The following is a 12,023-nucleotide window of genomic DNA, read 5'->3' as shown; positions in this document are numbered from 1 at the left end:
TAATCCCAAACTCATTTGCATGCTGGTCTTCCATTTAAAATGCTTTCACATTCAATAGAATAATTTCTTTCTTCTGTTCTAAGGTCATTATTTCCACTAGGCTATAATGGAAATCCCCTTATTTTCAAGAATAACAGTAATTTACTACACAATGTGCAATGAACTGTATTTTAGTCTTAATTTATTGAATTTCATCAAACCTGAATCTCAAATGTAATTTAGAGAGAGTTGGAACCAGCCTATACTTACTCACTTCTAACAAAACATTTATACAGTCATCAAAAAATTAGTTTCTCATCTTTCACAGTAGAGTTTCTCCTGGTGAGGGTACTACCCAGGTACCATCCAACTCCACCCCAACAGAAACACCTGGAAGCTGAATCCTAGATCCGCTTCTGAATCGAAATTTCTGCAGGTGGTGTCAGGGAATTTGCATTTGCAATAAGTACTAGGGGGAAAGTCGTATGCACTAAGTTTGACAACCACTGCCCCTGCAGTGAAGTTCCAAACTTTAGTATAACTAAAGATAAAATTGTATACTATCATTTAGATCTGTTTTATTACTGGAGGAAATTATGCTTTCAGTACTTATTTACTTTGTTCACCACCTGGGCTGAACATTCCACAGTGTGCTGTAATTTCCCTTTAAGTAAATTTTAAGAGGCACCCAATATTCAGCCCATAAAACATAGGCTGTGCCTTTTTGATATATAGGTAATAAATGATGGATTCAACTAACATCAGATTTACCCATCATAAGTGGGCAAATGTCTAAACCCAAACTGACTAGGACCAAATTCTATTCTTTCCTACTTTCCAAGTGTATTCTCTGTAATGCTTGTGACAGTGTCAGGAAAGGTATTCTTTGCTTCTTAATTTTTTTTCCTATGAAATAATTTTGAGTACTTTAATTCAGTTACAATTCTACAGATAGCTATTGAGCTAGACATAAGTACTGGAGCTTCAAAAACGAATCAGATTTTGCATCTGCCTTTAAGGGCATCTTAGCCTCTGCAGGGGAAGACCAAACATGAAAACCTTGTGTTGAATTTAACACACCAGGTTTCAACAAGGCACCAGGAAGTAGAGAGAGGTGAGGCAGAGGCCAGGCTTCATAGCGATGATGTTGTACTCAGTTCGGGCATGAGCCATAGTTGGCCAGAGAAATGGACTCATCCATACAGGGTAATCCATCAGGAAAGTCACAAGTGCCAAACCTACACCCTTTCCATTACGCCCAACTCTCTTCAAGAACCTGACCTGCAAAAGCAGGCTGGCTTCCCTTTTCCTCATACCCAGAGCTCTCTCTGGTTGTAAGATGCTAAGTGTGATACATTTCCTTTTCAGGCCGCTAAGGTGCCATTTAATCCACTCCAGCAATAACTAAATAGGAACCCACCTTTAAAAGATGCCGAAAGCAACGTGCTGCTAATTTATTGCCACATCTGTTAAAGCTCCAGAGGGAATCTGACTCTCTAGATTTTAAATATAGTTAAGTTATTGTGATGATGTTTCCTGATTTAATCCTTCCATAAATTAGATGAAATGATCATAGAACCTGTTGTCACTTCATTCTTGCCCTATCTCCTCTTTTGCCTTCATTAATTCCGAATAAAATACCACAAGACATTGATGTAGCACTTAGAGATGGGAGGGCTATGTTTCTATAGCCTCAATTTGAAATCATACTTAAAGACATCTAAGCCTGTACTGAATAGTGGGGGAACTGTTCATGTCATATACGCTCCTAAGGACCTTTCTGGGTAGTTACGGGTGAGGAAACTAAGACTCAGAGATAAGTGGCTTGCCTGGGGTCACTCTGTAAGTAGTCAAAACACCCACTCAAGGTCTTCTGACTCCAAGTACAAGGCTCTTTCTAGTATATCCTTTCATCTTCTGGGGAGTCTATTGAAACAGTTTCTTAACTGTTTGCAGTGAAAGGAACTATTGCCAACATGTTAACAAAACCCAAAATTGTGGCATCTCCATCACCTGATCATCAGTGTTTTTAGTTTATCACTTCACAGTCATTATTTGGTGTTTTCTTACAGAAGGCAACAGACCACTGCAACAGAAAGTGTCCTTAGATGGGAACCCCAAACCTATACATGGAACACCAGAGAGGTCAGAGGGCCTCCAGTGGTCAGCTGAGCAGCCTTGTAACCCAAGCAAGCCTAAGACAAAAACATCTCCTGTTAAGTCCAATGCCCCTGCAGCTCATCTTGAAATAAAGCCAGATGAGTTGGCAAAGAAAAGAGGTAAAGTGATTTCTTTTGCACAAATGATTCAACATATTTTGCACACACAGAGAAGTACCCGAATGACAGAACTCTCCAAAAGATGCCGCTTAGTGACAAGAGTTAGGCATGAAATTACATTTCTTTCTGTGACCACATAGATTGAGAACCAGATATGATTCCTCCATTGTTAATCAAAGGTCTTGAATGTTTAAGTGGAATTATATCCCCTTTCTCTGCCTCTCTGTGGCCATTCTTCTCTTTCTAGGCATGGGTAAATTTGCACCTCAAACACTTGGTACCCTAACATCCTATAAAGCAAACGTTAATGCAGGCGCCTCTTTAGCCGTGTAAATGCTGAATGTTTCCCTGATATACAAGATCTGAATATGCATTGACTGAAGATGAGTTTAGAGGCCAACCATGTCTTCTGATATGATGTTCCTCTTGTAAATTCAGTTCTATGTTAGAACTTTCAGACAAAAGACTCTGAAAGAGGGTTTTATATCGGACACACTGTATTTTGATTACTTTTTGAACTTTGATATATTGATACTTTATGCATAACTAGTATTAAACATGAAAGGGGCTAAATCACTTCCTTTCTGATTATCAGAGGATTTAAATAATACTCTCATTCAGGCCTCAGTTGTATCTGATTTCCTTGGCTTGGGTTTGATTATACCTTTTCACCTTTCTTGAGAGAGATTTCTTTTTTCTAAGAAACCATGCTCTTGTTGGATAAGTACCATTTGCCTATTTGCTCTGCACTATCTGTAAACCCTGGTGACAGTTTCAGGAAATCAGGCAAGATTGGCACCCACAGAGCTGCTTTAAGCACTGCTGCTATAATTACAGGCCTGGCTCAGGGTGGATGGGGCCAGAGCCAGTGTCCTGGCACGGATGCGCTGTCCTCTCTCTGGCGCATTGGTACCTCTCCCAACCTCCATGTCATTTTCCTCTTCCAAAAACCCTGCTGGCTTTAAACCACACAAAGTGGCGTTTATAGAGAGAGCCAGCAGCACAAATGGTCTTTAGACGTATCAGATTCTAAGAAACCCCAGTTTGTAATAGAACATAATGCTCAGAGCCTCTTTCCAAAGGGTAAAGGAGACACATGTGCCCAAAATGGCCCAGCCAGAGAACCCACTGGTGAGATCACAGCTTCTCAGGGACCACACAAACCACCCACTCTGGATTTTAAAAATTGGCATTATAAACATCCTCTTAATGGAACTTTTTTTTTTCATTGAAAAACAAAAGACGATCTCTTTTTATTGGAAGGGGATATAGTTGCCTTTGTAGTTGTTGTTTAGCTCAGAAATAAAAAAAAATAAAGTGTTCACTTTAACATATTCTTTCTTGACATTAATTTCAGGCCCAAATATTGAGAAATCAGTGAAGGATTTGCAACGCTGTACTGTGTCTCTAACTAGATATCGTGTCATGATCAAGGAAGAAGTAGATAGTTCCGTGAAGAAGATCAAAGCTGCCTTTGCTGAATTACACAACTGGTGAGTAATTTCACTTAGAAACTATCAATTTATGGCACTTGAGCTGTTCCTATAGGAAAAGCATCAGATGGAAAATGTTGTTTATTTAATACATAAACATCACAGAACAACACTTCAGTGAGTTTTCTTAGACCCTGCTGACAGATGCATATCTTGGGAATAGAAAACAAGAGAAAATTTGGAATAAAGAGAAACCTGATAGACATTATTTGCTGGAGTTTGAAGTTGGGCCAAAAGTATATGAATGATGTAGAACACAACCTCAGTAAAGGACTAAACTTCAAAAACAATATTTTTGACAAATCTTTGGAATGTTAACATCATGAATGCTTACTCAGAAAGAATATTTTCCAGCCTGATATCATCATAAAATAAGAAAAGCTCTCTTAACAAAATTCAGAAATATCTTATGTAAACTTAATGGTAGACCCCCATTCTTGGTATCTTGAAGACTGGAAGTAAGAAATGGTATGCCAGTGTGGTTTTGGTCCTGCCCTGCCCTGCTCTGTAGTGGATTTTGATGGAAGACATTTCTTTCAGGCTTATACTTTTGCTCATGTCCACAGTCAGAGTGAAATATCTGTTAGTAAGAAAGATTAAGTTAATATCAGTAGAAAAATGTTCTCAGCGTATCCATCAGGACACTTTCAGTTTCAAGTGACAGAACCTCAAATCACAGTAGTTAAGGAGGAAAGAGGATTTATTACTGATGTACATGAAAATCCCAGGAAATTCCTTTAGGCAAATTTGGTTCTAAGCCCAGTATGTTAGCAGGATTCGGATTCCCCTCTCTCTCTCTCTGCCTCCTTTCCTTGCACAATGTCCCCCAGTCTCCTGGTTCTGCTTATTCTTGACTTCGCTCTCAGGTACAGTGTCTCCATGTGGCAGCAAAGATGACATGCCGGCAGCTCCAAGCTTACATAACCTTAAGCCCCGTGATCTGAGAGAGGACTTCATTTCCAGTAGTTCTGACAAAAAAGTCCAAAAGAGCTAATTCCCATTAGCTGGGTTGGGTCATATATCTGTCCATAAACCAGCCCCTGTGGCTCCAGGGACAGTCTTCCCACTAGCCAGGCCAGAGTCATGTGCCTACCCAGGGAGTTAGCGATGAGACATTGGCAGGGTGGGGAGGAACCCCACCTGAGCTCCATGAACTGAGAGGTAAAGAACCCTGGATCCCTGGAGAAAAATCGTGGTGTTAAAGAGGAAAATTAGGACAGAAAACACATGTCCACAATGCCCAGGCTCACATAGCATGTTCCCTATATTGGCCTCTCATGATTCCAGAATTTGTTCACACTTTCTGCATATTCTTCCCATTCTAAGTCCTTTCTTTGACACTGATGGGCTTTTTTGCTGACTGTAGCATGGTGTAAAACTAAGGATTATGTCAAACAGTAACCTAATGTAGAAGTCTCAAACTTTAAATCATCTGCTACTTAGAATGTGAGATTCCAGGGGTGCATAAGTCATCAGGGACTTGAAAACAAACCATCTCTTTCAGTTATTCAGTGAGGAATCATTTACCCTCCACCCAGTAGAACACTTCTCTGTTTGATCAGATTATAACCTCACTAATTGTTGAAAGCAAACTCCAAGAATATGTTTGAAAGTACTTGGAGAAGGTAAAGATGCTATACAAATAAAAAGTGCTATTATTACTATTATTGATTTTTAAATTTTATAGTCACACGACTTTTCCAATTTATCCTTCAGTTCAGTCGCTCAGTCGTGTCCAGCTCTTTGCGACCCCATGAACCGCAGCACGCCAGGCCTCCCTGTCCATCACCAACTCCCGGAATCCACCCAAACCCATGTCCATTGAGTCGGTGATGCCATCCAACCATCTCATCCTCTGTCGTCCCCTTCTCTTCCTTAATTTATCCTTAAGTTACCCTAATATGTAAAAGCATGCTCAGGGGCTTCCTTGGTGTTCCAGCGGTTAAGAATCCATCTGCCAGTACAGGGGACATGGGTTCGTTCCCTGGTCCCGGAAGATCCCACGTGCCGCAGTTACTGAGCCCAAGCACTTTAGAGCCCCTATTCTGCACCAGGAGGAGCCACCGCAATGAGAAGCCTGCACACCACACCTGGAGAGGAGCCCCCGCTGGCTGCAGCTAGAGAAAGCCCATGTGCAGCAGCAAAGACCCAGCACGGCCAAAAATAAATAAATAAAAGAACACGCACCATCCAGACCTGTTCTCTGGAGCCAGAGTCAGCACACATCACCTGTAAAGTGCCGGCAGGTTAAAAACCTTACACTTTACAGGCTGGAAGGTCTGTGTGCTCCTACCCAGGTCTGCTGCTGGGGCGTGGAGGCAGCCGGAGAGCCTGCAGAGGCAGGGGCCAAATCTGGCTCAGGGGGGTCGTGGTTTGCCAGCCTCTGTCTGGAGCCTCTGTCTGGAAGCCGCTCACAGAAGACTGCTCTGTCTTCTCCGTTGGTGTGGCATCTTAGAATACAGTCTTCCTCTGAGGCCCATGAGTGACACCTTCCATCTGAGTGACTCACATGCTAATCGACAGAGTGTAGCAATGACCTCAAATTACCTCTCTCCTCCAGCTGCTCTGAGTCCTTTTATTTTTTATTTTATTTCCTTAGTAAAATGAACATCTCATGGCTCATGAGACATCTTGAGATTTATAACAGATTCTTTGAGTGCTTTAGTCTTCAAGAGCGGGAAGCGTGGGGTCAGGAAAGTCAGCACCCAGGGAAGATGCCTATCTTTGCTTGTAATTCACATCGTGTTTTATACTGATGGGAAGGATGGCTTCTGAATGAGCTCTGCCAAAGCAATACGGCTGTTTAAAAGTCACCTCCTTGACAGAAGGACGTTCTCCCTCCAAACTGAACGAGAGAACATTTAGATCAACCACTTTCTGAATGGTATTTCTGCAAAAGGAGAAAGCACCACCGCTTGTTTTCTGACCTAACCCTTCAGCAAAACAACTCCCAAACACTTACACAAATGTTAACTTGAACATAAAACTAAAGTATTTTTTATCAACCACAAACATGCATTTATGCCAAAGGGGAAAACTTTGCCTCTATTCAAAATAAGTATGCTGCCCAGGCAACAGGGCGATGTGCTTGAATTAAGCCTCTCATTTTCTGAGGAGCAAAGGATGGATCTTAAGGATTGTGGTGCTCTTGAAAAAATAGTGGGTCACGAAATAGAAGAAGGCAGCTTAAAAGCTTAAAAAATGAAGCTTTCCTAGTGGTGCTGAAATCACGAACTCTAGGCACTAGAGAGAATTTTGAATGCAGCCCTGTTCGTTTAGTACAGTGGAAACCTCAGGGTTGTATCATGGAGTGTGTCCAGGTTTGGAGGCTGTGGCGTCCTCTGGAGATTTCCAGGAGTGCCGGTTCTGAGGCAGATGTTGACTCATGTGATGCACAAGCCTCAGGGGTGTGGTGTGCATCCCTCTGCCGCTTTTCCTTCCCTGCCTCGGGCCACCCTATTCTCTCACCTAAGCGCTCAATAGGCACTGTGTGTACTTCAGAAATAGACAGTCAGTTAAAAAAAAAAACAACAACAACACCCTTCATATTCACTTTGCTACCAAAACACCAGCTTCAGGAGGAGAATCCCGAGTAACTAAATTCCCTCCCCACCCCACCCCACCCCGCCGGCTGCAAGCTGGAATGCACCGGGATGGATTGTGTGAAGTTGGGAGAAAGCCGTGGTTTGCACATGCTCAGTACTCAGCGAGGAATGTCTGAGCGAAATGAAGGAAATGCCTGTCCTTCCCAATCTGGCTGTGAAGAACGTTCTGCTCAATATGTTACCGAGGAAAGCCACTACGAGGCTAACTTATAATATCAGAGTTGGCGCTTAACCAGGACACAGTTACACAGGGCTAAATGATCGTTACATGGCTCCTTCTCATTTTTCCAGAAAGAAGTAGGGATTTAAGAGGGGAAACAAAGATGACACAATACCCTCTCAATATGTCTTCGGAGAAAATAAATTTTGCAACATGAGCGTCTGTGTGAAAAGTCACATCAGGAACTAACATGAAGCAGCTGGTTTCTTTCCTATATGATTGGCCCCCTACCACAACTGGAAAATATTCATCCTTCCGAATCATAGCTGCCAGGTTTAATTGCTTTGTGTGCAGACTAGTCTAGCTTCTCACAAATCTGTGTGTGCATGGCCAAGTTGATGTTGACGGCTTTAAATGAGCAATAAAACATTAAACTCAAAAAACATTGAGGAAGGAGAGTAATACTTGATAGTTTTGCCATATGCTGGGGAAGAAAGTTTTCCAAAATAGAGCTGTAAAAAATTGTTAGGTGCCATTGTCAGTTTAACATCTAATTAAAAGCATTCCTAAAGAAAACAGAAGGCCGTAAGGAGCCAAAGGGTTAGGGTATGTGCTGGGTGACCGGTTGCAGAGGATGGGGCTGGAGGGGATAATATGTTTAGGCTGCCTTGCTTTCAAAAAGGAAAGGGAAATCAAAGCATGCCTCCTGTATAAAGTGGCCAGACATGTTCCTAGACTTGTGTTTGTTTTCTCTTGAAACAGTGCCAGGAAATTGGAAGTAGGTCAGAAGTTTCCCAGCTCCCCCGACCATAAGCACCCCCCCTCCTTCCCTTTCTCTTTCGGCTTCCCCTCAACTCCCTCCCTGCAAGGGCAGGTGAGCCTCCTACTGCTCGCTACAGGCTGGGGGCTCCTCTCGCCACCCCAGTCACTACACCATGCCTGCATGTTCAGTCATTCCGTCGTGAACGACTCTGTGTGACCCCACTGTGTGACACCCCCCCCCCCCAGACTGTAGCCAACCAGGCTCCTCTGTCCATGGAATTTTGCTGAAGCAGGTTGCCATTTCCTCCTCCAGATCATCTTCCCAACCCAGGGACTGAACCTGCATCTCCTGGGTCCCCTGCATTGGCAGGAGAGCCGCCCGGGAAGCCGCTGCTACACCGTAGGACCTTGTACTGGGCTCTCTGTCTCCTTTTTCTTTTCTTCCTTTTAGTGACTGAAACTCATTTTGTGTCACTGGTAATCTCATCATTTTGATGACCATGTGGCCCCCCCTGCCCCCGCCAGAGTGACAGATTTGCATGTTAACCAGCTAACAGAGTCTGTTAAAGCTCTCCTCCAGCCAAAAGAACGACTCTAGACGTGAGAATTGCCGGCTAAAGAGAAAGCCACTTCGAGATAAGTATATCTGGTGCATCTCTCAAATCCCCCTCTGAAGGAGGGGTCTTTATCTGCTGCTAAAGCCCTGTGGGTCGCCAAGCAGAACCACACACAGACCATCAGGGTGGTCAGCAGGGTGGCCCATGCACAGACCAGATATCACTGCTGTGACATTTTAAATGTTGTGTCTTTTTCTGGGATATGAACTCGAGAAGGCCTCCTGAAGAAGAAATTGTCAGTGGGGCTGTTGCATTTCAGAGCAAGCCAGGCTGCAGTCTGTCCCATATTCCCACTTTGCTGCTTCTCTGGTGCCCAAATAACATCAAATTCTTAGAGCAGGCAGCCTTGGAACTACTTCAGCTTGAGTCCAAATGAGACCATTTGTCTTCACTTTTGCAGATTTATCACATAACAGGATTCTTCCTCTTTGGTTGTTTCCTCCCCTCCCCCTGCTCCAACTCCCCGAACTTTTAGCTGCCTTTTCTAATATCCAGCTCTCCATGCAGTGCTAAAAGCCGAGTTTTTCTGTGCCCTTTGGGTTTTTTTATTTGTTCTCTTTGTGAATAACTTAGCATTGACTGAAAGATGATGCCTGAGAATTAATATTTACTTCTCTCAGTACCAAAGTATATGTGTATGCACTATAATTACCAATTCTAGAGCTCTGTGGTCATCCCTTGCTTTGGTACCAGCCCCAGAGATGCTGATTTCACTGGGCATAAGTGAACCCAGAAATAGGGTTTTATTTTTAAAGATCCCCTGGTGATTCTCTCGTGCATCTGTGGTTGAAAACCACGGACTCAGAGTCCCGCAAAGGAGGGTGATATGTCTGGGGCCAGAGTAGTGTTCCCAACCAGATGAGTTTGCCTTCCCCCAGGGAGACAGTTGGCATGTCTGGAAATATCTCAAGTTGTCACAGCTGCAGAGAGGTGGTATTACTGGCATCTAGTAGGCAGACACCAGGATGCCACTGTTAATACTTATCCTAGAATGCACGGGACAGCCTCCCCCACCCCACCGCCCGCCACCCACCCCCACCAAAGAGCGATCTAGTCCAAGACATCAATAAGGCTGAGAAAGCCTGAGTGAGAGGACAGGGAGACGAAGGTTGCACCAGCCCTTCTGCATGGTCTGCTGCAGCTCCTTGAGTGAAGGGTGGAGATGCCTCCCTTTGCAACCGCCCCCCCAGTAGCTCTCTGCCCCTCCTCAGCAGCCCTCCTGACCCACCACTGCAGACAGGAGAAGGGAGATTTCCTTTCCATGCCCAAATCACGCACACACCCCCCAATGCAGCCGTAGTATCTTCTCTTTTCACAGCAGTGCAGGAGGAAGGCATTTCTCCCATGCTTCCTGAAACATAAACCTTGCTACACATTTTAAAGGTCAAATTACATTTTTGTTTCCTTAAGAGCAGCAGAAACAATTACACTGAAGTGTAGAAAAGTGAGGGCTTTGCTTCTTTGTCTATTTTTCATTATAGAATTCAAGTCAGTCCTTAGGAGAAAATGGAAAAATTAAGAACTGAAAGTTGTAGCTGGTGATAGACCGTCACTTTCATTCACCATGCTGTCTCTGCTGAGTCTTTTTTTTTTTCTTCTTCTCATTTTGCAATAAAACCAAATAACGTGGTGGGGACCCGGATTCAGATGAAGATCTGAGGCATGTAGAGATATATACAGTAGGGAATTGTTCCATTAAGTGTCTGTCTGGGGAAGTATTATTTTCATCTGGCTTTAGTCAAGCCACAATATTGCTTGGTGTTTCTGGCCACACATGGTATGTATCCAACTACTCTGGTGCCAGTGACATCCCCAGGTGGGCCTGCCCTGTGCTAATCAAGCTGAATGACAACAGAAGGTCTTTTTACAGTCTTACTGTGCTCTGGTGGTTGGGCAAGTATTTGTTGACCCTCTCTTAATTATAAGAGAATTACCCTCTTTTAATTAGGAGATATTGAAATTAAGGCACTCTGTCTACTTTGATAGGTAAGTACAGGGGAAATACATATTAGGTGAAACAGGTCCTAGAATCAGATCTGTGCCTCAGAATAGATGCTATGACAACAAGCAAATCTGGCTTTTGAGTTCGGTCACGTGGAGGATGGGGATGTCAGTGTGGGTAATGAGTTGAGACTCCACTATAAAACCGTGTGACTGAAATAGGAAGCATTCTGAGTGCATCGAGAGTGTCTGGGGCAGTGTGTTGGTCAGTAATAAAGTGATGCTTTTCTCTGTGCCCTTCAACAAAGGGTGTTTATCGCAGGATTACCAGTAGGAGAGAGAGCTGACGTTAGGAACCTTTGTAGTCACTTAGTATCGTCACGTGGGGACTTCACCGGGCCTTTGGTTTCCTGTCAAAATATCAACAACGTGTTAAATGATTGCTAGATTTTGCCAACTCCTTAGCCTACATACATGATACAGATAAAACCAAGAGTGTACTTATTTTATGTTTTTTCCAAGAAGTTTAATACAAAGTCTCTATATACTTCTGCCCTGCAAGAGAATACAGTCTTTTCATTGATCAAAGCCTATCCAAACAAGACTTTCTGATTGATCTCTTTTCTTCTCATCAGATGTTTTATCAAAGTGCCTACCTGCTAGTGACTTGTGTTATCCTGTGGAAATCAGACAAATCCATTCCTTCTCCCCACACTCAGTATTGGAGATTAGGCCAGTATATTAAAGGAACGTACATTATGGAGATGAGCATACACCTGCAAAGGATGTCAAGACAGTCGTAGAAGAAGCTAATAAATATATTTATGTCTCAGGAGAGCCGAATGTATGCTTTTCTGTCACTGGCCTAGCTGACAAACTGCCCAAAATGACTCCTTTTCCTTACTCGGCACCAATCCAATGAACAGAAACCAGTTCCAGGATCCATTTCTGAAATTGTGAAAAGGGTAAATACCTTATACCGTGGAGGAACTCAAGGTTCCTGTGACTTTGCGTCTGCGGCAAGTCCCCGTGGCACAACGCATTTCAAATCTTGCCTTGTTCGTGAATATGTGTCATTCTAAGTAGGGGTAGCTCACTCTGGGGAAGTGAAAGCGTCTCTTTTCCTCTTTTCTTTCCTCCCCAAGGTTTTTCTCCGCATTAGATGTTTCCCCAGGGCCACTGCAAGG

The 12,023-nt window shown here is 43.4% G+C and overlaps 1 protein-coding gene across 6 annotated transcripts in view; it reads left to right on the top strand.

Moving 5' to 3' along the window:
- SPATS2L (spermatogenesis associated serine rich 2 like) overlaps positions 1-12,023 on the top strand; it is a 184,631-nt gene that overhangs the window by 142,697 nt on the left and 29,911 nt on the right. For 5 of the 6 annotated variants that reach the window (XM_065930871.1, XM_065930874.1, XM_065930875.1 and 2 more), the window contains 2 exons: positions 2,052-2,258; positions 3,616-3,751. In XM_065930871.1, coding sequence (XP_065786943.1) covers positions 2,052-2,258; positions 3,616-3,751 — 343 coding nt within the window. The remainder of the gene's footprint in view (positions 1-2,051; positions 2,259-3,615; positions 3,752-12,023) is intronic. The other variant, XM_065930873.1, reaches the window with a different exon arrangement.

Source organism: Muntiacus reevesi, chromosome 3, assembly GCF_963930625.1.
Source record: "Muntiacus reevesi chromosome 3, mMunRee1.1, whole genome shotgun sequence".
NCBI lineage: Eukaryota > Metazoa > Chordata > Mammalia > Artiodactyla > Cervidae > Muntiacus > Muntiacus reevesi.
Note: the sequence above shows the minus strand (reverse complement) of the source record. Positions and strands in the feature narration are given on the sequence as shown.